This window comes from Saimiri boliviensis, chromosome 7, assembly GCF_048565385.1.
Source record: "Saimiri boliviensis isolate mSaiBol1 chromosome 7, mSaiBol1.pri, whole genome shotgun sequence".
Taxonomy (NCBI): Eukaryota; Metazoa; Chordata; class Mammalia; order Primates; family Cebidae; genus Saimiri; species Saimiri boliviensis.
Window position 1 is genome coordinate 12,458,319 of NC_133455.1, and position 24,988 is coordinate 12,483,306.

General features: G+C 47.2%; 2 protein-coding genes and 1 long non-coding RNA gene across 3 annotated transcripts; 1 reads left to right on the forward strand and 2 right to left on the reverse strand.

The window, feature by feature from the left end:
• The first annotated feature begins 1,823 nt into the window (after nucleotides 1-1,823).
• Nucleotides 1,824-15,079, forward strand: SRSF9 (serine and arginine rich splicing factor 9). Its single transcript, XM_039471606.2, has 4 exons — nucleotides 1,824-2,011; nucleotides 5,617-5,777; nucleotides 7,291-7,463; nucleotides 10,218-15,079. The coding sequence occupies exons 1-4, from the start codon at nucleotides 1,824-1,826 to the stop codon at nucleotides 10,359-10,361; spliced, it is 666 nt and encodes a 221-aa protein (XP_039327540.1). The 3' UTR covers nucleotides 10,362-15,079.
• Nucleotides 11,723-24,338, reverse strand: GATC (glutamyl-tRNA amidotransferase subunit C). The gene is made up of 4 exons (XM_003932184.4): nucleotides 23,869-24,338; nucleotides 23,574-23,746; nucleotides 14,513-14,616; nucleotides 11,723-12,644 (listed from the first exon to the last, which is right to left on the reverse strand). Exons 1-4 carry the CDS (start codon nucleotides 24,085-24,087, stop codon nucleotides 12,592-12,594), a joined length of 549 nt encoding a protein of 182 aa, XP_003932233.2. The 5' UTR covers nucleotides 24,088-24,338; the 3' UTR covers nucleotides 11,723-12,591.
• On the reverse strand, nucleotides 16,784-23,567 carry LOC141585063 (uncharacterized). The gene is made up of 2 exons (XR_012518331.1): nucleotides 23,378-23,567; nucleotides 16,784-23,110 (listed from the first exon to the last, which is right to left on the reverse strand). It is a non-coding gene; the product is annotated as an uncharacterized LOC141585063 (long non-coding RNA).
• Nucleotides 24,339-24,988: the final 650 nt, after the last annotated feature.

Here is a 24,988-nt window from a genome sequence, read left to right on the forward strand (position 1 = left end):
CCTTTTTGTTTGTTTTTGTTTTGTTTTGTTTTGTTTTGGAAACAGAGTCTCCCTCTGTCGCCCAGGCTGGAGTGCAGTGTTACAGTTGTGGCTCACTGCAACTTCTTCCTCCCAGGTTCAAGGGATTCTCATGCCTCAGCCTCCCAAGCAGCTGGGACTACAGGTGTGCCACCATGTGAGGCTAGTTTTTTTATATATATACATATATTTTTAATAGAGATGGGGGTTTTACCATGTTGGCCAGACTGGTCTCAAACTCCTGGCCTCAAGTGATCCGCCCACCTCAGTCTCCCAAAGTGCTGGGATTACAGGTTGGAGCCACCACACCTGGCCAGGTTTCATTTTTAACAAGAAAAATATTTATTTTTGAGACAATCTTGCCCTGTCGTTCTGTCACCCAGGCTAAGTGCAGTGGCCTGATTTCAGCTCACTGAAACCTCTGCCTCCCCGGTTCAAGCAATTCTCCTGCTTCAGCCTCCCACGCAGCTGGGTTTATAGGAACATACCACCACGCCTGGCTAATTTTTGTATTTTTAGTAGAGACGGGGTTTTACCATGTTGGTCAGGCTGGTCTCAACTCCTGACCTCAAGTGATCTGCCTGCCTTGGCTTCCCAAAATGCTGGGATTACAGGCACGAACTACCGCACTCAGCCTGAAAAATCTTTAGGAGTCTTCCAGACGGGTGCAGGGCTCACCTGTAATCCAACACTTTGGGAGGCCAAGGCTGGAGGATCACTTGAGCCCAAGAGTTCGAGACCAGGCTCTCTTTAAAAAAAAAAAGGAAATAAAACGCAGTGTAGACCCCTCACGGTGCTCCGAGGTGGGAGAATCACCTGAGTCCAGCGAGATCAAGGCTATAGTGAGCCGTGTTTGCGCCACTGCACTCCAGCCTGAGCAACAGAGTAAGACCCTGTATCAAAAAGAAAAAGAAAAAAGGTCTTCTGGTGCAAAGCCTCACTGTAAGGTCCCTGGGTTCAATGCTCCGCGCTCTGGGATGTGAATGTGGAAAAGTAAGTGCCAAGCGGGGTGTCTACCTGAGCTCCTAAGGACCAGGTACTTAGGTAAGAGCATGGCTCTGGGGTTCCCGTCCTGACCTCTCTGTGACCTCAGTCTCCTCCCGGCAGGGGATGAAAAGCGAAGTTGGATGCACTCCATAGTGATCGCTGTGATAGTCATTATGAGTCTTACTCCCCCCGATTCGGAAAAACTCAAGGCCAAGCTATGAAGTCCATCTCATGCTGACACCGTCGGTTCTGAGCAACTGTAAAATGGAGACATGGTGGCCCAGGGGGCTACTGACCTGAGGTTGGGGGCCGCGACAATCCAGCCGCTGGGGGTTCCAGGGGCCCTGCGGGATCAGCCTGCGGTCTCTGCCAGACTCCAGCTCTCCAGCGCCCCGCACGCCTTGGGCGCTACCCGCGTCACCTCAGTGAGTGCTCACAAGTCTGTGAGGTAGGCGGCGCCACAGAGAAACTGAGGCGCGGGAACCCAAGGCACCTGTCCAGCTTCTCAGCCGAGCGTGAAACGCGCTCAGGGCTGGCATCCACATGGCCCGGCTCCACGCTCTGTCAGCGCCTGAAGGCTCTTCGCACCTCCAGGGGGCGCTGGCCTGCGCGCACGCGCAATGGTCGCACCCGCCTCCCCTTTAAGAGTATTCCTTTTGCCTCCTCCGACCCCTTTGCTTCCGTTCCGCGTTCCCACAATGCAGTGCGGCTGAGCGCCTCGGAGCCCGCGGGGACGCTGCCGGGGGACCCGTGCTGAGGCGGCGGCGGCGGCGGCGGCGACGTGGGCTGCGGCGGGCCCGCGGCGTCGGGCGGTGCGGATGTCGGGCTGGGCGGACGAGCGCGGCGGCGAGGGCGACGGGCGCATCTACGTGGGGAACCTTCCGACCGACGTGCGCGAGAAGGACCTGGAGGACCTGTTCTACAAGTACGGCCGCATCCGCGAGATCGAGCTCAAGAACCGGCACGGCCTCGTGCCCTTCGCCTTCGTGCGCTTCGAGGACCCCCGGTGAGTGCCCCGCGCGCGCGGCCGCCTTCGGTGCCTGGGGCCCCCGCCTCCCCTGCTCACCCCTCCCCCCGGCCTCCCCTCCCCCCGCGTCCGCGCAGACCCCTCACGGCGCCCCCTCACGGGTGGAGGATGAGGCCGCCTCTCGCAGGCCGGGGCCGTCCTTCGCGCCGTCGTCACTTCCTTTATTTTTATTCCAGTATTTTGTTTAGAAACCCAGCAGCTGAGCACGGGTCCCGGCCCGCCTGAACCGGTCTCGGGGGGTCCGAATGAGCCCTGTCCGCCTCCCGCCCGGGGCGGCACCGTGAGGGGAAGCGGCCCCGGGGCCGCGCGGGGGTCGCCGTCCGCCCTTCCCGCCTGCCCCTTCCCCGGGCAGTAGCTCGCCGCCGGCAGGGTCGCGGGTGCCGCCGGAGGTCGTGGAGGGGTTTCTGGCGGAACAGCTCGCCGTCCGCGAGGCCACGGCCCGGGCTTTGTAAAGGGATCGGGGATTTGGGAAAACTTCTGAAACAGCCAGAGTGGGGCTCTGATTTCACTTCCCTCTTTTAACGAGGGAGGCCGGGCGAGATGCTGAAGATGCCAGGGATTTGGAGACTCCGGATTCCTAACCCGGCTCGAAGGAGTGTTTGTGATTTGGCAAACGGCGTCAGCCGTCTGGCCGGAAAAAGCCCAGCAACTTTCGGAACTGTGGTTGCTGTGGTTAGAAGCCGCGGCGCTCTCCTAGCATCGTTGGTTCCCGGGGAGCACAGGGAATGTTCGTAGGGCGTCCAGCCTACCTGGGGTGGGCGTATTGGTGGCAGGAAGGGCATCTGAGGAGGGGCAGGCAGGAAGCACCGCGAGGCTTTGATGGCTGAAGAGTCGATTCTGACAGCTCATCCCTAATACCTTGTCATTTGCCTCAAAACCGAAACTGGGCATTTTTACACCTGATTTTTACACCTAGCCGGGGAATGCGATGCCTCGCTTATTTGGTAACCGTGCTATTGTGGTTTTTCAGCAGTTGGCTATGGGTTGAGTGTCATGATGTGTATTTAACTTTTTTTCTTTCCTTCTTATTTTTTTCGATTAATAAAATAGGAAGTTTCACCATGTTGCCCAGGCTGGTTTCGAACTCCTGAGCTCAGGTTATCTGCCTGTCTCAGCGGATCAAAGTGTTAGGATTACGGGCGTGAAGGACTCACCCAGCCTGTATTTCGTGGTTTGTTATTTTTTAATCAATTTATGAGGTGTAACTACTGTTAACCACATTATACAGATCAGCATCTTGAGGATTTAGAGTTAACTGACAAAAAATGAAAGCTAGTGGCGGGGCACAGTGGCTCACACATGTAATCCCAGCCCTTTGGGAGGCCAAGGCAGGCGGATCATGAGGTCAAGAGAAGAGACTGTTCTGGCCAACATGGTGAAACCCCATCTCTACTAAATACAAAAATTAGCTGGGCGTGGTGGCGTGTGCCTTAGTCCCAATTGCTCGGGAGGTTGAGGCAGGAGAATTGCTTGAACTTGGGAGGTGGAGGTTGCAATGAGCTGTGTTGGCGCCACTGCATTCCATCCTGACGACAGTGAGTCTTCGTTTCAAACACACACACACACACACACACACACACACACACACACACACACGGCTAGTAAGGGATCAGGGGATTTGTTTTTTTTTTTTTTTGAAACGGCGTTTGGCTCTTGTTGCCCAGACTGGAGTGCAGTGGTACAATCTCGGCTCACTGCAACCTCTGCCTCCTGGGTTCGAGCTTTTCTTGTCCCTCAGTCTCCCAAGTCCCTGTGATTGCAGGTGCCCACCGCCATGCCCGGCTAATTTTTGTATTTTTACTAGAGAAAGGGGGTTTCACCATGTTGCCCAGGCTGGTCTCAAATACCTCACTTCAAGTGATCCGCCTGCCTCAGCCTCCTAAAGTGCTGGATTACAGGCATGAGCGACCTTGCCAGGCCTGAATGCAGGCCAATTTTTATTCAAAGTCTGCTCTGACATCCTAGCACTTCTGCCTCTCCTAATCTGCATTTTACATAGTCAAGGTTGCACTGGATGTGGTCCTTGTTGCTTTTAGTTCTAAAATCTTAAAAATGATTATGTGCCTGTGACACTGAACAGTGCCTTCATTGGCACATTCAGCTCCTTTTGTCCACCCAAGCTCCAAGGTCACACTTTACCAACCAATACTGGAGAATCTATGTGGCATTCCTGACTCTCCTAGAGTCTTAGGAAAGACTTAAAGTAATTTTATTGAATATTTATCTCTTTTGGCAAAATTGTGTCCAGAGAGTGTTTTTTGGACAAAATAGTTCTCCAAACCATGCGGGAAAAGTACACTTAGGAGAGTTCCAAGGCCAGATGCAATGTCTTATGCCTGTAATCCTAGCACTTTGGGAGACTGAGGTGGGAGGATTGCCTGAGCCTAGGAGTTCAAGACCAGGCTGGGCAACATAGGGAGACCTGTCTATACAAAAAAATCCAAAGATTAGCTGGCCCTATTCAGGAGGCTGAGGTGGGAGGACTGCTTGAGCCCAAGAGTTACAGGCTGCAGTGAGTTATGCTCTAGCCCACTGCACTCAGTCTTGGTGACCGAGCAAAACCCTGTTTCCTTCCACATTCGTCACAAAACACTCATTTGCATTTGTCTTTTGAGCCTTACTATTTTTATTTTTTTTGAGGTGGAGTCTTGCTCTGTTGCCAAGCTGGTATGCAGTGGCGCAGTCTCGGCTCACTGCAACCTCGACCTCCTGGGTTCAATCGATTCTCCTGCCTCAGCCTCCTGAGTAGCTGGGATTACAGGCACGCACCACCACACCTGGCTAATTTTGCATTTTTAGTAGAGATGGGGTTTCTCCATGTTGGTCAGGCTGGTCTCAAACTCCTGAACCTGAGGTGATCTGCCTGTCTCAGCCTCCAAAGTGCTGGGATTAGGGGTGAGAACCACTGCAGCTGGCACATTATTTTTTTTATGAGACAGGGTCTCACTGTATTACCCAGGTTGGCCTTGAACTGGTTTCAAACACCACACCCAGCTACTTTATTTATTTCCCTCAAATACTCTCCTATCCAACTGGCTACGTTTTTTTTGAGACAGGGTCTCTGTCACCCAGGCTGGAGTAGTGTGATCTTGGCTCTGCACTTCCATCTCAGCCTCCTGAGTACCTGGGACTACAGGTGTGCACCACCATGCCTGGCTAACTGGCTATTTTTTTCTTTCCATAGACTTTATGGCACTAGGCCTTTTAGAACAATATTAAGGGGTTAGCGTGTCGTATGCTTTTTGAGAAAATGCTCACCAAGGTTAGAAAAACACTGCTGGTTTATTGGCAAAAATCAATCTGTCAGCAGTTGATTCTTTTTTCTCTGAATTAGCCCTCTTATATAAATAATCTATTTGACCATTCATTATAATTTCAAACCTATAAAACTGTGTGACAGCTATAAAGGTTAATTCCAGTATCATGAAACATCTCCAAACCAAAGCAGAAATGCATCAAGATCCTAATTTGTGTTTTTCTTCCTTCACTCTCGGTTTCCCTTTTATGCTTACTACTTATGCTTCTCACTAGGAAGTCACTCGGTCTCCTGAACAGCACTAACTCCAAACTTTTTTTTTTTGCAGAGATGCAGAGGATGCAATTTATGGAAGGAATGGTTATGATTATGGCCAGTGTCGGCTTCGTGTGGAGTTCCCCAGGACTTATGGAGGTCGGGGTGGGTGGCCCCGTGGTGGGAGGAATGGGCCTCCTACAAGAAGATCTGATTTCCGAGTTCTTGTTTCAGGTATGTTCCTTTCAAACAGAATGAAATGATACATGTAAAATACTTAACACAGAGTCTGGCTTCCAAGAAATGATAGCTGTTATTCTTCAGTGCATGGGACATGCGGGCTTTCTTTGCAGTAGCCTGTGTGCAGTGCCAGTCTGAAGCCCTGCCCTGGATTGCCAACGAGGCAAGTATCCTGCAAATGAAATTGCGCTGGAAGTGCAGCCTTGGAAGAATATAAACATACTTCTTGTAAAGGCGTTTTCTAGTGGTGAGAAGGGAAGATGATGGCAAAACCCCTTGAGCTACAATTATAAAGACTCTTCTTTTGGAATGTACTTGGCATCAGACTTGGTAGAAAGGCATTCCAGGAGCCAGATTTGAACAACTTACCCAGCCTTGGATCCTGAAGAAGATCAAATTTTGTGGTGGTTTTAGAATTAAATATTTTTTAAAACCCTGTAACTTGGAGTGTTAGAGATTTTATTGGAAAGTATAGACTGTTTTCTGTCTAGTGTTTATAAGTGATGAAATGCTAAACTGGGAGGTTTATGTATCTTCAACATTTTAACACACTGGAAAGACCTGGGGCCTTCTGCATATTGCATGGGAGTTTTAGGGCCTTGGTGAAGTGAAATGTATCAAGGAGCCTAGCACCTTTTTAAGATGTGAATGTCACACAATCACAGCATACTCCCATGTGCTTAAGAGTGATCCTCTCAGTATCTGCCTATCGTGTGTCCCTTTGTAATTTTTTAACCCCAGAACTCTATTCCCTCCTTCAGGATGTCATACATTATCTTTTTTTCTCTCCATGCTGCTCTGAAATCCTGCTTAGAAAACTATTAGGAAATGGCTGCAGTCCTGAGCTGTGAGCGGTAAACACAGCCTTTGAGAGCAGGAGCACATTTCCCTTTCATGACTTCAGGTAGGGTTGTATGACTCCCGACTAGTTTTAGCATCTGAGCCTTACCTTTCCCTCTACTGTATTGAAGAATGTTGGTGATCTCTTAACAGGTACTTTGTATAGTTTGTCACTCACACCTATAAGAAAACTTTAGTTTTGTTGTTGTTGTTGTGTTGTTACCTTCAGCTACTCTTTGGTTATTTCATTGTGTGGTTTCAAAATTCTCATGTCCTGTGAAACTCTGTCAGGCAATAAATAATTGGTACTGCTAAATTTCACAATGGAAAAAAATTGGAACTCAAAAGTATTAGGCGTTTGGCATTGATTATAAAGAACAAAGAAAGAGGCTGTGAATTCTCAGAGATACTAAACCTGTCATGGGATGGACTTCTTGCTATGTTGAAAAGGCCTGGTCTCTGGAAGATGGACTTAAAACCAACTTCTGAAGATGGTTTATTTACCACACGTACTTCAGTGCTCTTTTCCGATTTCATGTCACTTATCAAGGTTTATGATTTGGGGATCCTAGTGATCATGCAGAAGGGACCGTAGGCAGTGCTGGCTCTTAACAGGGCAGTTAACATAGCTGAAGGATGTGGGCTTTCTTATGTTCTCCGTGCCTAGGACTTCCTCCATCAGGCAGCTGGCAGGACCTGAAGGATCACATGCGAGAAGCTGGGGATGTCTGTTATGCCGATGTGCAGAAGGATGGAGTGGGGATGGTTGAGTATCTCAGAAAAGAAGACATGGAATATGCCCTGCGTAAACTGGATGACACCAAATTCCGCTCTCATGAGGTAAGTCGTTTCCTTCTGTTGAGCTTGTACTCAAATCATTCCACTCACCTGACCTAGCAGAGGCAGCAAATAGGCCATGCCAGTTGGTGACCTGACAGTACTGTGAAAGATCTTAAGTGGACAAAACCATGGAATTTGCTATACCTAAGTCCTTCAGGGTTATAGCTGAGAGAAGTGTTCATTCATGTTGTGTTTTTTTAAAATATGCTTTATTCTATCTATTGGTATCACATGACACAGTTTGGTCATGGTATTTGTAACCTGGAGAGAATACCAATGCAATTGTCTTAATGTGGAGAGTCATTTTGTGATGTCACCCCGTTCCCAACCAGCGTAAACAGTAGTATCCCTCTGTGAACCCAACTGCCCCTCCTGTGGGTCTAGGCTGGGCTCTCCAGACCAACCTCCTCATCTAGGTCCCGCTGTCAGGGCTGAGCTGTCATTTCACTTTTCCTTTCCCAGAGTAGTACAGGATCCTCTCTGAAACCTGAGCTGTCATGACTTTTTTTTTTTTTTTTTTTTTTTTGAGATGGAGTTTTGCTCATTACCCAGGCTGGAGTGCAATGGCGCGATCTCAGCTCACCGCAACCTCTGCCTCCTGGGTTCGGGCAATTCTCCTGCCTCAGCCTCCTGAGTAGCTGGGATTACGGGCACGCGCCACCATGCCCAGCTAATTTTTTTGTATTTTTAGTAGAGACAGGGTTTCACCATGTTGACCGGGATGGTCTCGATCTCTTGACCTCGTGATCCACCCGCCTCGGCCTCCCAAAGTGCTGGGATTACAGGCTTGAGCCACCGCGCCCGGCCGACATTTTCTTTTATAATTTTGTAATTTTTAAATTTCTCTAGTTTTTGATTTTAGAGACAGAGTCTCATTATATTGATTGCCCAGGGTGACCTTGAACTCCTGGGCCCAAGCAGTCCTCCCACCTCAGCCTCTCCAGTACTTGGGACTGCAGGCATGCACCACTGTGCCGGGCTCAACCATGACATTTTCTTCTTGTTGATTACCTCACCCTTGAGACTCAGTGGGTCTTGATGTCCTTCCTTGTAGGAAAGCAGCTGCTGTTTTGGATCTCAATTTGATTCAAGTGGTGACTATCCCTTTGGTACCACTGAGACCAGATACCAGACTACCAATTAGACATTGTTGTTTGTTGTTGTTGTTGTTATCCTGTCCTGCCTTGCTATGGGATTTATGGATGTCTGGGGACATTAACCTCTGGGCTCATTTCTTTTTCTGAGGATTCATATAATTCCATAGTTTTTGGCTTAGAGGTTGGTCCTTGGATGGTTTAATGATGCTTTTGCTCAGACTGTCCTCTAGGACTTGAATTTGGAGCAGGAACAGAACAGCCCCTGATCCTCAGTTATACTGCAAAGCAGGGCCTCAGAAAGGGTAACTCCAATTACTGACTTGCACCTAAGGTGAAAAAGCATCTAGCTTCTTTTCCCTTGGGATTTTTGGATCTTCTGAGAATGGCGGCTGAAGGCAGAGGGCTTGGAGACAAGCCAGCCTGGACGTGACTCCTCTGCTACTTATTAATTCCTTACCTGAACTGAACTACTCTTGGAACCTCGATTCCTTCATGGGCAAAATGGTCACATAAAAGCACCATCATAAGACTTGCCAGGAAGCTAGAACAAGAGGATAACATCTAGAGCGTCTAGCTGAGATCCTAACACCTGGAAGGTATTTATTATTTTTTTTTTGAGACAGAGTTTTTGCTCTTGTTACCCAGGCTGGAGTGCAATGGCATGATCTCGGCTCACCGCAACCTCCGCCTCCTGGGTTCAGGCAATTCTCCTGCCTCAGCCTCCTGAGTAGCTGGGATTACAGGCACGAGCCACCATGCCCAGCTGATTTTTTGTATTTTTAGTAGAGACGGGGTTTCACCATGTTGACCAGGATGGTCTCAATCTCTTGACCTCATGATCCACCCGCCTCGGCCTCCCAAAGTGCTGGGATTACAGGCTTGAGCCACCGCGCCTGGCAACACCTGGAAGGTACTTAAATACAGGTAGCTCCTTCCATAGATGCCCATCCGGAGATGCATATATGAAGTGGCAGAGAATTAAACTATATGACCTGAGTTCCTTTCCAGTTCTTAGCTTGAGGTGGGAGGTGGGGGTCAATGGCAGTAATTCAGATACATTGTTTATAATAGCTAATTGAGTATTTTTTTTTTTTTTTTTTGAGACGGAGTTTCGCTCTTGTTACCCAGGCTGGAGTGCAATGGCGCGATCTCGGCTCACCGCAACCTCCGCCTCCTGGGTTCAGGCAGTTCTCCTGCCTCAGCCTCCTGAGTAGCTGGGATTACAGGCACACGCCACCATGCCCAGCTGATTTTTTTTTTTTATTTTTAGTAGAGACGGGGTTTCACCCTGTTAACCAGGATGGTCTCGATCTCTTGACCTCGTGATTCACCCGCCTCGGCCTCCCAAAGTGCTGGGATTACAGGCTTGAGCCACAGCGCCCGGCACTAATTGAGTATTAACATGTCAGGTTGGCATTTATTATTTGTGTTACCTTGGGCAAATGATGTAAGTGAAGTCTTAATTTTCTTCATTCTTGAAATGGGATAGTAAGAGTATCTACCTCTTAATGTTATGAGGGTTTGATGAGATAGCCTCATGTCAGGCACAGAGTATACAGTAAATGGTCAATACTTAACTGTTATTGTTAGATGTTGGTTTGCTTATTCTTTTGGCTCTGATTTTTTTCCCTTTACTCTGTTTTTGTTCGCATTTCAGGGTGAAACTTCCTACATCCGAGTTTATCCTGAGAGAAGCACCAGCTATGGCTACTCACGGTCTCGGTCTGGGTCAAGGGGCCGTGACTCTCCATACCAAAGCAGGGGTTCCCCACACTACTTCTCTCCTTTCAGGCCCTACTGAGACAGGTGATGGGAATTTTTTCTTTATTTTTTAGGTTGACTGAGCTGTTTTGTGCTCAGAATCTACATTCCAGATTGATCATTTAGTGTCTTAGGAAATTTTTTTAATTTTTTTTTTAAAAAGAAAAAAACTACATAATTTCTACCAGGGCCATATTAGCAGTGAAACATTTTAAACTGCAGAAATTGTGGTTTTGGTTCAGAAGCAAGTTGTATATTTTTCACCCGATTATGGGAAAGAAATCAGTTCTGTCTTTGTGGGTTACTCTGCTATGGAGATCAGCAGTTACTGTTACTGAGTTGGCCCATTCTGTTTAGAAATATATTTTAAACGTTTAGTAATTGACATGTGTGGTTGTCCTTGATTAAGTTCACAGATTTCAGCAAATAGGCACACTAAAATCATTGAGTTGACCGGGTGCGGTGGCTCACGCTTGTGATCCCAGCACTTTGGGAGGCCGAGGTGGGTGGATCACGAGGTCAGGAGTTTGAGACCAGCCTGGCCAACATGGTGAAACCCCATCTCTATTATTATAAAAAATTTTTTTAAATCATTGAGTTGTAGTCATAACTCATATTCAGTTAGTAAGGAGATAACTTTATTTATCTATATGGGGATAGATAGTTGCTCTGATGTTGGTTTGAGAACTTCAACTCGCAAGAGCAGGTTCTCTTTTAATTCAAGGCCAAGCCTGAATTAAACTGCCTTAAAGAAGAAAAGCATTGCAGAAAAAGGAAGGGAATGGGAAAAAATAAACACATGGTGGCTAATGCCTGTGATCCCAGCACTTTGGAAGGCCAAGGCATGCCGGAGGATCCCTTGAGGCCAGGAGTTCAAGACAGGATATGCAACATAGCAAGACCCCTTATCTACTTAAAATAATTAACTGGACATGGTGATGCACATCTGTAGTCCTAGCTACTTAGGAGGCCGAGGTGGGAAAATCACTTGAGCCCAGGAGTTGGAGGCTGCAGTGATCTGTGATCACACCACTACACTCCAGCCTGGCTATCAGAGCAAGACCCTGTCTCAGAAAAATTAAAAAATGAGCAGCAGTGGCCGGGCGCGGTGGCTCAAGCCTGTAATCCCAGCACTTTGGGAGGCCGAGGCGGGTGGATCACGAGGTCAAGAGATCAAGACCAACCTGGTCAACATGGTGAAACCCCGTCTCTACTAACAATACAAAAAAAAACTTAGCTGGGCATGGTGGCGCATGCCTGTAATCCCAGCTACTCAGGAGGCTGAGGCAGGAGAATTGCCTGAACCCAGGAGGCGGAGGTTGCGGTGAGCCGAGATCACGCCATTGCACTCCAGCCTGGGTAACAAGAGCGAAACTCTGTCTCAAAAAAAAAAAAAAAATATGAGCAGCAGTGCAAATATCGTTGGGAATTTCTTAGCCAAAACCAACGCTGGCAGTTTGGTTAGAGGAAGAAGTCTCTCTCTGATTCTATCACTTTTATCCCTAAATAGGTTTCATTTATCCTTGGTATCTGTGTTTTAAAACAAAAAAACCCACAATCTTGGACTCATCTCAATTTAATAATCATTTTGGGGGTGCTTTGTCCCAGGACTAATTTTAGGACAAGTTCTCTTTTCAGAGACAGAAACACTAGGTATGACTAGTGTCCCTTTTGCATGTAATCACTTTGTGGGATGGCAGATAGTTCTAGATTAGGCGTTCCCAAGCTCTAGTTTACTTTGAACACTCTCAGACCTTAGTAGGAAGTTAGCCCTTTTCTAGAAACAAAGTGGGTGCCCAGGAACAAATTCAGGTATGTTTGGTCAAGATAGGCCTGCTCAAATCAATGCAAATGGCAACTAAAAGGGACAGCCAAGGTTGTCACATAGTGATCAGGATGCTCCGTCTATCAGTTACATAGATGGAAAAGTTCATTTTCATGCAGCTGGTTCAATCCTTTGGGGTTAAAGGCAGATAAATAGTGTCTTCCTTACTGAACAGGCCTGTTAAGTGAATACCTTGGAAGCTGACTTTTGCTTTCCTTTCATTTCAGTTAGCATCAGGAACTCACTGTTATAGATCTTTGGGCTCTAGAACTTATTGGGCTAGATATTTCCCAATTCTGTCTTCAGAAGAGTCTGTTATTAGAAATGCTTAAGCGTCCATTTTTTTAGGTAACTGAGAAAAGCAGGAACATTAGTGTTCACGGTAAGAAAATACTGTCATTGTGCTTCCACGTGTTCAGAGTACCCCCTTTCCACAATGAGTTCCTCAGCTGTGTGGGAATGGCTCTTGTTCATCCAGCTTTGGCAAAGGGGTATTACCTGTTTGAAAACAACAAAAAAGAATGTTATAGCTGAGCCTGCCACCCAGCTGGCTTTACTGAGCTAACTAGTCACTTAGTTTCTCATGGAAAATATGGAAGTAAGTGCAGCTACTATCCTGTTTTCCTAACTGGTGGTATCTGGAAGAATCAGTTCTAAGTGAAGCCAAATTAATGCACATTTTTCAGTAAAGAGTAGGCAGGTTGACTAGCCACTAATATGCAAATAGGAGTAGAAGGAAAGACTATGACCATGAACTCAGGTGGTCCCAAGAAGCAAAATGTGAAGTAAGGTTCTGTGTAGGTGATAGCATGTATGATCAATAGATACATCTGCTGAAGCCACAACTATCAGGCTCTGAGATGGGGAGTCTCCTTTCTCTCCACAGTTAACAGATGGTTTAGTGGATTGGAGGCATGAATAAGAGTTTAGCTCACAAGTTTTCTAGCTTTCTTTCCCATCCTGCTTTAACCAGAGCCTGCTTTTAACTGGCACCTTGAGCTGACCAAGGCCAATGTCTTCTATGGAGTCTGCTCAGAATGATTCTCCCTCAGGGGGTGTCCTGAAGTGTAAGTTGGCACTTAGCAGTCTACCTGACTGCTTTTGGTTAGTCCTACTCCCAAATGCCCAGAGGGGTAGTACAACAGCTCTGATACGCACCTACTTGCAGAGGAGATAAAAACAGTCAACCTATCCAAGGTTCTGGATTTTAACTCTCAGCCTGGAGTAATTTAAAGCTTCTATTTAAAATATTTGCAGTGAGGTAGATGATGCAGATCTCTACACCAGCTGTTGCAAACTGGTGGCTCACAGACTAGACTGCACCTGTCTTGCAGGTATGTTGTATTTGGCTTAGATAGTATTTTATTTTTTTAATTTTGAATTGGTTGCCAGCACTTAAAATTTAAGAAATATCACACAAAATGCCAGGTATCCAGGTTCTCTGGAGAAATGGGCTTATATTCCTGCCTGGCACCACTGAAATGGTAGCAGTCATGCTTCTACTTTAAGTGGGCACAGACTCAGGGCAGACCCTAATGACGTCTGAGTGATGTCAAAAAGGCAAAGATGTGACAACATCTTTTTTTTTTTTTTTTTTATGACGGGGTTTCACCATGTTGGTCAGGCTGGTCTTGAACTCCCTACCTCAGGTGATCTGCCTGCCTTGGCCTCCAAAGTGCTTGGATTACAGGCATGAGCCACCACGCCCGGCAAGATGTGACAACATCTGCACTAAGGCTGCACATGATAACTAAGTTGTCACAATAAGATTCCTTTAGGAAAGGACTGGTTCTTTTTTGTGGCACCCAGCCCAAAGCTAGACATAACAAATATTTATTCATGGTATGAATACTAGAAAGTTGGAGTTGATTACAGGATCTGGCAGGGTCTTAAAACTGTGGCTTTGAGAAACAGTGAATGCCAGCTGCCCCTTTAGGGAGATCTTGAGCTCCAGATTTCTACCTACTCTAAACCCCACCCCACCCTCCACATCCTCTTTTGCTCATTCCTGTTACTAACTGCCTCCTAGAGGTGAGTATGACCCTGGCCTGGACTCTACTGCCACCTTAATGCCACCATCTGTATGTACTTTATCCTTTTCAAAGTGCCTTCACATAGCATCTTTGGTCCTCACAGTTCCTGCTTCATTCCTTTTTTTTTTTTTTAATTTTTAATTTTAATTTTTTTAAAGATGGGGTTTCACCATCATGTCCAGGCTGGTCTTGAACTCCTGACCTCAGGTGATCCACCCACCTCTGCCTCCCAAAGTGCTAGGATTACAGGCGTGAGCCACCGTGCCCGGCTTCTTGCTTCATTCCTAAGGTCACTGTGAGACTGCCTGTTAAACCACCCTGGGCAGCACATACCTGGAGGGGCCACAAAGTACTCCTCCACGACACGATGGGAGTTTTGTAGTAATTCATCAGCACAGTTGCCTTCTACTACATTGTCGGATCTCAGGTATAGACATCTACAAAACCCAAAAGCTCAAGGTTACCCTCTCAGAGAAGGGGACTTTTAGGGGATGATGGAGAGGGGTAAAAAGGAGAGAACAAGGAAGCAGTATATTCTTGTGTTAATAGGCACTGTTCATGGCCGGGTGCGGTGGCTCAAGCCTGTAATCCCAGCACTTTGGGAGGCCGAGGCGGGTGGATCACGAGGTCAAGAGATCGAGACCATCCTGGTCAACATGGTGAAACCCCGTCTCTACTAAAAATACAAAAAGTTAGCTGGGCATGGTGGCGCGTGCCTGTAATCCCAGCTACTCGGGAGGCTGAGTCAGGAGAATTGCCTGAACCCAGGAGGCGGAGGTTGCGGTGAGCCGAGATCGCGCCATTGCACTCCAGCCTCGGCAACAAGAGCAAAAAACTCCGTCTCAAAAAAAAAAAAAAAAAAAAAAAAAAATAGGCACTGTTCAAAGATAGAGAAATGGATCAACAGTAGACCAAACAGCCTGCAGTTTATAGATTGTCCCAACAACCCTGTGAAGTAAGTGCTAGTTACTTCTCTGGATTGATTTAACAAGTAGTTTCGGATGGTTATATGGGCAACTGCCTTTTGGTGGGGACAGGTAAAGGCAATTACAAAACAATATTTTAAATCTAACAGAGGCCAAAGTAGGTGGGTCACCTGAGGTTAGGAATTCAAGACCAACCTGACCAACATGGAGAAAAACTCGTTTCTACTAAAAACACAAAATTAGCCAGGGGTGGTGGTGCATGTCTGTAGTCCGAGCTACTCGGGAGGCTGAACCAGAAGAATCACTTGAACCTGGGAGGCAGAGATTGTGGTGAGCTGAGATCAAGTCATTGCACTCCTGCCTGGGCAATAATAGGAGTGAAACCCCGTCCCCCCAACAAAAGATTTCTTAACAGTTTAGCACAGCCTGCCAAAGGATAGAAAGGGTACCTAGTTCAGCCTGGTTGAGTAGCACATCTTCAGACTAGCTGATGTCACTGCTCAAGGATAGACAAGAAATAGCTGGATGGGGGATGAAGGGATGAGAAATGGACTTCCTGGCATGTATACCAGCATGAATCCCAAAGCGAGAGAGTCCAGAGATGCAGAGAGGGGCAGGGAGTTTAGCAGGCTGGGGTGTGGTCTCCTGGGGTGGAAGATGAAGCTAGGAACCTAACCAGAAATGGGGCAGCAAACTTGCCTCAAGAGTGATTTACTGCCGGGCGCGGTGGCTCAAGCCTGTAATCCCAGCACTTTGGGAGGCCGAGGCGGGTGGATCACGAGGTCAAGAGATCGAGACCATCCTGGTCAACAAGGTGAAATCCCGTCTCTACTAAAAATACAAAAAATTAGCTGGGCATGGTGGTGCGTGCCTGTAATCCCAGCTACTCAGGAGGCCGAGACAAGAGAATTGCCTGAACCCAGGAGGCGGAGGTTGCGGTGAGCCGAGATCGCGCCATTGCACTCCAGCCTGGGTAACAAGAGCGAAACTCCGTCTCAAAAAAAAAAAAAAAAAAAAAAAAGAGTGATTTACTTCAGGATACTAGCTCCTAAGTGAGAGAACTGGGATCTGAGGCCAATCTGGTACCCCTAAGATGAATGCTTTTTCCACCACAGCCACTTTGGTGGATGTAAAAGTGCCTGCCCTTGAGCGAGATGTGCCACAAACAGCTCAAGAATCTCCCAGTGTTCTATGGGTCCTGGTGACTTTACTAAAGCCTTCAGATGGCAAACCAGTAAAAAAAACAGGAGCTTGAACACATGCATGAAGCTTCACTATTGTTTCAAGGTACAAAAGTATATAAATTTACTTCCAGATATTTATTAAAAAATAAGCAGTCTGTTAAATCACTGATACGGTAATCAGTAGTAGCCATGCTCCTGCTTTGAGTGGACACAGACAGGGCAGAGCCTAATGGTGTTTGAGTCATGTCATAGAGGGACAAAGATGTGACAGAAACATCTGGGCTAAGGCTGCACATAAGAACAAAGTTGTCACAATGAGATTCTTTTAGAAAAGGACTAGTTTTGTGTGTGTGTGGCGGGGGGGCACCCAGCCCCAAGCTAAACACAAATATTTATTCATGGTACGAATACTAAAAGTCTGTTACAGGATCTGGCACATTCTTAACTGTGGCCTTGAACAAGTATCTTTTCAGACATTAAATTTCTTATTTAAAAAAAAAAAAAAAAAAGGGCCAGGTGCGGTGGCTCCCGCATGTAATTCCAGCACTTTGGGAGGCTGAGGCAGGTGGATCACCTGAGGTCAGGAGTTCGAGACCATCTAATATGGTGAAACCCTGTCTCTACCAAAAATACAAAAGTTAGCCAGGCATGGTGGTGCATACCTATAATCCCAGTTACTCGGGACACTGAGGCACGAGAATCACTTGAAGGATTCTCTGCTTCGTGGGAAGCAGAAGTTGTAGTGAGCAGAGACTGTACCACTGTACTCCATCCTGGGTGGCAGAGTGAGATAGTGTCTCCCACACAAGAGTCACACTGGATTTTTTTTTTTTTTTTTGTAATAACACAAGGACTGCGCATTAAGAAAATGTGGGAGAACATAAGTAAAAATCATACCATTCAAAGGTAATTCCTGGACTTTTTGGAGTTTATATTTTCTGTTGGACAGTATTAAAAAATGACTAAGAGATTAGGCTCTCAAGTCAGAGCTCAATTCAGATCCCAATGCTAACGTTACTTATCCTCTCCATATTTCAGTTTCCTTGTTTGTCAAATGCCTTATAGGATTTCTGGGATGAAATGATCCTAAAAAACAAGATCTGATAATGTTGAGCCTGCACTCACAGCAGTAAGAGAGGGGTCTGAGTGGCACCTGCTCCTTTCAGAAAGCCTTAGTGCACCCCAGTATACCCAGTCCCCACCACTCATTCAGAGTCTGCACTTGTGACGAGGCATTACCTGCCTAGCATCTGAAGGTTTTGAGAAGATTCTAGTACTGCCAACAGGCGGTTAAATGCTACTGTTTCCCCAAGAGTAGATCTAATAGCAGCTAATTTATTTACTCATCATCAAGTAATCAAGTTTGGTAATCAAGTTTCCTGCTAAGTGGAATTTCCAGGAAAACAAAATTCACCCCTTTATTTACCACATATTTTCATTTAGTTACTGATTATGATGGAGTTTTATTCCTAAAATAAATAGACCCATGTCTTCTGAGGTCGTCTTTTTTTTTTTTTTTTTTTTTTTTTTTTTTTTTTTTTTGAGACAGGGTCTTGCTGTGTTGCCTAGGCTGGTCTCAAACTTCCGGGCTCAAGTGATCCTCTTGCCTCGGCTTCCCAGGTAGCTGGGATTATAGGTGTGTACCACCATGCCCAGCTTTATTTTCTTAATTATGGGCTACTGAACCCATAGTCTCTGACAGTGGTACAGCAAGCATACCTCTCACTTGGTGAGTTACTTCACTTTCTTGGACCTCAGAATTGTATAAAACACCAAACAGGACCAGATGAGCTCTTCAGATCAACTGCTGATTGACTGAGCTACCTCACTTCCTGTCTTTCCTAATCAGATTTCTGTAAGGTAAGTTAGCCCACATACCCCAAGACACCCATTCTGATGATAAATTAACTTCTCTCCTATGTGTTTGGGCTAACATTTGTCATGTACTGTCCTTAGGAGAACTGAAAAAGTCACTTGAAACTTTGTGTTCTGGTTTGAGTGAGGTACCCTGGTTGAGAAAGACTTCAGCTGTAAACTACAAGTCCCTGCTGACTAAAACTCACGAACAACAAGAAGTAACTGTGGGAAATGCTGCTGCAATGGCATTGGGAAGTGTTGTGGCATCAGGGAGGATCAAGTGGCTCCATTTGCGATCCTGTCAGGCCTTTGACTGATGGGACAGTTTTCCCAGTGCTTTTGTTTCCTTAAGCCTCTTCCCTGGTATCTGGCTGGAAGGAATAAATTCTTGTTTTTTGTTTTGTTTTGTTTTGAGACGGAGTTTCGCTCTTGTTACACAGGCTGGAGTGCAATGGTGCGATCTCAGCTCACTGCTGCCTCCACTTCCTGCGTTCAAGCAGTTCTGCCTCAGCTTCCCAAGTAGCTGGGACTACAGGCACGCACCACCATGCCCAGCTAATTTTTGTATTTTTAGTAGAGACGGGGTTTCACCATGTTGACCAGGATGGTCTCCATCTCTTGACTCGTGATCCACCTGCCTCGGCCTCCCAAAGTGCTAGGATTATAGGCGTGAGCCACTGTGCCCGGCCTAAGAATAGATTCTTATGGACCCTTCTACTTCCATCTAAAAGCCTTTTTCTTTTCTCCTAGTTTTTTTCTAGTTTGACGCAGACTGGAATAAAAATTATAATTACACCATTCAGAGGTAACCCTTGGTTAAAAGTTCTGGCCAGGCAAGGTGGCTCACATCTATAATCCCAACACTTAGGGAGGCTGAAGCGAGTGGATTGCTTGAGCCCGGGAGTTTGAAACCAGCCTAGGAAACATGGTGAAACCCCATTTCCCCTAAAAATAAAAAAAGCCAGGGGTGGTGCCGTGTGCCTGTAGTCCCAGCTACTCGGGAGTCTGAGGTGGGAGGATTGTTTGAGTTCAGGAGATGGAGGCTGCAGTGAGCTGAGATTGTACCGCTGCACTGCAGCCTGGGTGACAGAATGAGACCCTGTCTTGGAAAAAAGGTCTGGGTTCAGGCCAGGCATGATGGCTCATGCCTATAATCCCAACACTTTGGGAGGCTGAGGCAGAAGGATCCCTCAAGCCCAGGAGTTCAAGACCCCCGGGCAACACAGCAAGACTCTCTGTTTACAAAAATAAAACAAAATAAAAAAATAAACCTTAGCTGGGCATTGTGGTACACACCTCTAGTCCCAGCTACTTGGGAGGCTGAGGTAGGAGGAAAGGGTTGAGCCCAAGAGTTTGAAGTTTTTGGTTCAAATAAGACTCTGAGGGACATGGGACATTTAAGTATTCGGTTGCAATCAGAGTTGCTGTAAACTCATTATCTGGATTTCAGATGAAAGAGAATAAAGTTCCTAGGAACTGACTTTAGCTGGCATATCTTAGAGCAGTATTTGGGAGCAGAAGCTCTGAGTTCCAAATCCCCCATTTATTACTGTGAAACTCTGGGCACATTACATAACCTTTCCGAACCTCAGTTTTTCCCATCTATAAAACATAACTTGTATTGACCTTCTAGGACTGTATGTAAAAACCAAGCCTCTGTCATACAAGCACACTAATGTTTTTAGCTCAAACCAAATGACATGTTATTAGTGTGCAAAGAGATTTCTATTAACCAGTCAGGACTTTTTCTTCTTTTTTTGGAGACCAAGTTTCACTCTGTTGCCCAGGCTGCAGTGCAGTGGCGCTGTCTCGGCTCACTGCAACCTCTGCCTCCTGGGTTCAAGCGATTCTCCTGCCTCAGCCTTCAGAGTAGCTGGGACTATAGGCACATGCCACCATGCCCTGCTAATTTTTGTAATTTTTAGTAGAGACATGGTTTCGGTATCTTGGCCAGGCTGGTCTCAAACTCCTGACCTCAAGTGATCTGCCCAGCTCAGCCTCTCAAAGTGCTGGGATTACAGGCATGAGCCATCATGCCTGGCCAAGTCAGGGCTTTTATAGCTAAGATGGCTACTACCTAAAACCATTTAAGAAACTTGGGATCCTGCAAAGAAGGATGGTGAGAAGAATATTGGCCATTTTGCCATCAACTAGGTGGTGACCCAAGAGGACAACATCAGCATTCATAGGCATATCCACTGAGTGGACTTCAAGCAGCAAGCCCCTCAGGCTCTTAAAGAGGTGGGAAATTTGCCACGAAGGAGGTGGAAAACTCCAGATACGTACATTGATAACAGACTCAAAAAAGCTGTCTGGCCAAAGTAGTAAGGAATGTCCATACTGTATCCATGTGCAGTGGGTGGTCCAGAAAACATAATAATAATGGAAATTCACCAAACAAGCTCTATACTTTGGTTACCTATGTACTTGTTACCACTTTCACAGATCTACAGTGTGGATGTGAACTAACTTGCTGATCATCAAATACATCAATAAAGTTATAAAAACTGCCAAAACAAAAAAAAAGTTGAATACCTGTCTTTACTGGATTCTGTTAGTGTTTTCAAAACATTAAAGTCCTACAAATGTCAAATTAAAATGATTAATGGGAGGGCCGGGCGCGGTGGCTCAAGCCTGTAATCCCAGCACTTTGGGAGGCCGAGGCGGGTGGATCACGAGGTCAACAGATCGAGACCATCCTGGTCAACATGGTGAAACCCTGTCTCTACTAAAAAAATACAAAAAATTAGCTGGGCATGGTGGCACGTGCCTGTAATCCCAGCTACTCAGGAGGCTGAGGCAGGAGAACTGCCTGAACCCAGGAGGCGGAGGTTGCGGTGAGCCGAGATCGCGCCATTGCACTCCAGCCTGGGTAACAAGAGTGAAACTCCGCCTCAAAAAAAAAAAAATAAATAAATAAAAATAAAAATAAATAAATAAAATGATTAATGGGAATCATTAACCCAAACTGGTTTCCACATTTATGAAAAACAGTACAGACCACTGAATACCAGGATGAGATGCTAGCTACTAGATCCAGATTCCTCGTCATCTTTTTTCACGACCTCTTCCCTTATAATGGTTTTATTTCTTTATATTTACCCTTTAGATTGCTTCGGAAATTCTGACAACTCTGTGCTTCTAGTCCGTCCTTTCCTAGAGATGTTAATAAAGAACAATGGATGGGTGTGGTAGCTCATGCCTGTAATCCCATCACTTTGGGAGGCCACGGTGGGTGGATCACCTGTGGTCAGGATTTTGAGACCAGACTGGCCAACATGGTGAAACCCCATCTCTACTAAAAATAAAAAAATTAGCTGGGTATGGTGGTGGGTACCTGTAGTCCCAGCTACTTGGGAAGCTGAGACAGAGAATTGCTTGAACCGGGGAGGTGAAAGCTGCAGTGAGCTGAGATGGTACCATTGCACTCCAGCCTGGGCAACAGAGTGAGACTCCATCTCACAAAAGAAAAAAGCATTTACCAAATACTCAGTGCCAACCACTGAAAACATGAGCAAAAAACAGACGTTCTGGAAAGTAGGTGAGCAGGAGAGGGGCAGAGACTCAATACATCCCTTAAATAGATGTGTAAATACATGTAAATAGCCCTTTTGGATACCATGAGAGCCACAGGTAGAGCACCTAAGTATAAAAGAATGAAGTTTTTTTGGGCCAGCAAATAAACATCCCAGCACTTTGGGAGGCCAAGACGGGTAGATCACTTGAGACCGGGAATTCAAGACCAGCCTGGTCAACATGGTGAAACCCCGTCTCTACTAAAAATAAAAAAAGTAGCTGGGTGTGGTGGTGGATGCCTGTAATCCCAGCTACTCAGAAGGCTGAGGCACAACAATTGCTTGAACCTGGAGGGTAAAGGTTGCAGTGAGCTGAGATCATGCCACTGCACTCCAGCCTGGGCAACAAGCGGGACTCCATCTCAAAGAAAAAAAAAAAAAAAAAAAAAAAAACTTCCTTGAGGAAGTGGGAGGCTGAGGTCGGAGGATGCTTGAGACCAGGAGTTTGAGACCAGACTGGGTAACATAGCAAGACCCTGTTTCTACAAAAATTTAAGAATTAGCCAGGTGTGGTAGTGTGCACCTATAGTCCCAGCTACGTGGGAGGCTGAGACAAGAGGATGTTGAGTCCAGAAGTCTGAGACCAGCCTGGGCAACACAGTGAGACCCTATCCCAAAGAAAAAAGAAAATTGCCAAGTGGAGAGAAGATTCGAAAGAATCAAACACTGGGCCGGGCACTGTGACTCATGCTTGTAAATCCCAGCACTTTGGGAGGCTGAGGTAGGCCTTTGCTCAGGAGTCGAGACAAGCCTGGACAACATGGCAAAATCCTGTCTCTACCAAAACCAAAAAATTAGCTGGGCCTGGTGGTACATGACTACGGTCCTATACTTGGGAGGCTGAGGTGGGAGGATCTCTTGAGCCTAGGAGGCAGAGGTTGCAATGAGATCATGCTACTGTACTCTAACCTGGGTGACCGAGTGAGACTCTGTCTCAAAAACAATAAAAAAAAAAAAAAAATCGAGGCAGGAATACAACAGTAACCAAATAAAATAATGAGTTCACATTGTAATAAAAGAGACAAGAAATGGACAAAAGTCCATTAAAACGTCAGGAAAAAACTCAACAGGATAAGGGTTACTGACTACAAGGGGAGAAGGGATTTAGAGTGGTAAGGAGAGCCCTTTCTGAGAAGATAAGGTGAAACCTGTGCCAAGAGGGAGACAGCCATGCAAATACCCAGAGGCAGGAAAAAAACGAAAGGCCAGTGCAAAGATCTAGAGAGGGAAAGAAGTTGTCTTTCTGGAGAAGCAGTCAAGGACGCCAAGGAGGGTACTGAGAACAGCAGTACCTTTGAGTGAGTAGGCAGAGACTCTATGCATGAAGTAGGGCCTCAAAGGCGATGGGGTTTTGTTTCTGGTTAGCTAGGAGGACACGAGCGAGGGCATCTGTAATGAACACGGGGAAGAGGAAAGTCACTGACTCTGAGGGTGACGGTGGGCAAGTTCCTCTTTCATCCCCTGGAAAATGGTTCGCTAACAACCACATTAAACACCTGCGAGCAGGGCGCGGTGGCTCACGCCGGTAATGCCAGCATTTTGGTAAGGCCGAGGTGGGTGGCTCACCTGAGCTCGGGAGTTCGAGGCCAGCCTGATAAATATGGAGAAACCCCGTCTCTACTAAAAATACAAAATTAGCCGGGAGTGGGTGCACACCTATAATCCCAGCGACTCGGAAGGCTGACAGGAGAATCGCTTGAATCCTGGAGGCAGAGACTGCACTGTGCCAAGATCGCGCCATTGCTCTCCAGCCTGGGCAACAGAGCGAATCTCCTCAAAAATAAATAAATAAAAATAAACGGCTGTGAACTGGCCACAGTTAAGGCTTCGAGGCTGCAGCCGCCAAGGTTACCTGTCCTCCAGGACCGACTCCATGGGCTCCACCCCGTCGGTGTCCAGGGCGCGTAGCCGGTCGGCGAAGGCGATGGCTTTCTCCAGCCGCGCTACTGCCTCCCGGCTGCCGAAGTCCACAAGTGCTAGACGCTCCAGGTGCTCGATCACCTCGGCCGTGATTCGGCCACTGCCCTGGAAGAGGAATGAGGCGGGGAGTGTGGGTCACCGGCGGGACCCGGTGAATGTGAGTCACCGACGCTCTGGAGCGCTTCCCGGTTTGCTTCGCCACCCGCCTAGATGGCCCTGGCCTTTACCTGAAGATCTGTCTTGGAGGTGAAGCCCCGGGGCCCGCCCAGCGGGGCCCGAAGGCCTAGCCACAACGCCCGCGCCCACATTTCTTCCTTCCTTGGCCCCCGTAGTGTGTCCGTACGTAACGCCGAGCGGCGCGACTCAGTGATGACATCAGAGTGCGCCGCCGTCGCCGCCGTCACCGCTACCGCCATGAACAGTGTGGGGGAGGCATGTACCGACATGAAGCGCGAGTACGACCAGTGCTTCAATCGCTGGTTCGCCGAGAAGTTTCTCAAGGGGGACAGCTCCGGGGACCCGTGCACCGATCTCTTCAAGCGCTACCAGCAGTGTGTTCAGGTGAGCTCTCGCGCCTCAGTTCCCAGGCCCCGCGTTCTTCGCGCTGCCTCCGCCACCCTCATCGTATTTTACGGGGCTTGGGACTGGGAGGGTGGAGAACAGCTGCAGTGAGACCAGTGGGAGGAACCTTATCCCGTACCATCACCACCGAGGCCACTTGGGTGTCTCTCCGAATGACAAATATTGGTGCAGTGCTTTTCTTTTTAAGAAGCACAGTCGGCCGGGCGCGGTGGCCCACACCTGTAATCCCAGCACTTTGGGAGCCCAAGGTGGGTAGGTCACCTGAGGTCGGGAGTTCGAGGCCCGCCTGACCAACATGGAGAAACCCGTCTTTACTAAAAATACAAAATTAGCTGGGCATGGTGACATGCCTGTAATCCCAGCTAATCGGGAGGCTGAGGCAGTAGAATTGCTTGAACCCGGGAGGCGGAGTTTGCAGTGAGCCGAAATCGCGCCGTTGCATTCCAGCCTGGGCAAAAAGAGCGAAACTCCGTCTCAAAAAAAGGCACACTCACATCCTTTGGTTCATTTGGTGTTCATCCTAAACTTGCAAGGTGGGCATATCATATTGTATAGATAGAGAACTAACACACGGAAGTAGGAAGTGATTGGTCCCGGTTCACTAGAATCAGGTTTCCTTGATTCTTTCGCAGGTGGTGCAGTTTTCCACTATTACTGCTGGGGTCTTGGCGGGGTTATACTTCAGACTGGAGGATCACATTGTTTTGTCGTTATAAGCCCTTCAGTAGCTTGTTTCTCTCTCTCTACCAGTCCCCCCAACCAGAT

Excerpts from the sequence above, each read along its gene's own strand:
- SRSF9 (XM_039471606.2), top strand. The coding sequence starts at position 1,824 with ATGTCGGGCTGGGCGGACGAGCGCGGCGGCGAGGGCGACGGGCGCATC. Across the intron at positions 2,012-5,616 it reads GTGCGCTTCGAGGACCCCCG|AGATGCAGAGGATGCAATTT; the intron begins GTGAGTGCCCCG and ends TTTTTTTTGCAG. Across the intron at positions 5,778-7,290 it reads TTTCCGAGTTCTTGTTTCAG|GACTTCCTCCATCAGGCAGC; the intron begins GTATGTTCCTTT and ends CTCCGTGCCTAG.
- GATC (XM_003932184.4), bottom strand. The coding sequence starts at position 24,087 with ATGTCGGTACATGCCTCCCCCACACTGTTCATGGCGGTAGCGGTGACG. Across the intron at positions 14,617-23,573 it reads GAGTCGGTCCTGGAGGACAG|ATGTCTATACCTGAGATCCG; the intron begins GTAACCTTGGCG and ends TGGGTTTTGTAG. Across the intron at positions 12,645-14,512 it reads GTACTTTGTGGCCCCTCCAG|GTAATACCCCTTTGCCAAAG; the intron begins GTATGTGCTGCC and ends GTTTTCAAACAG.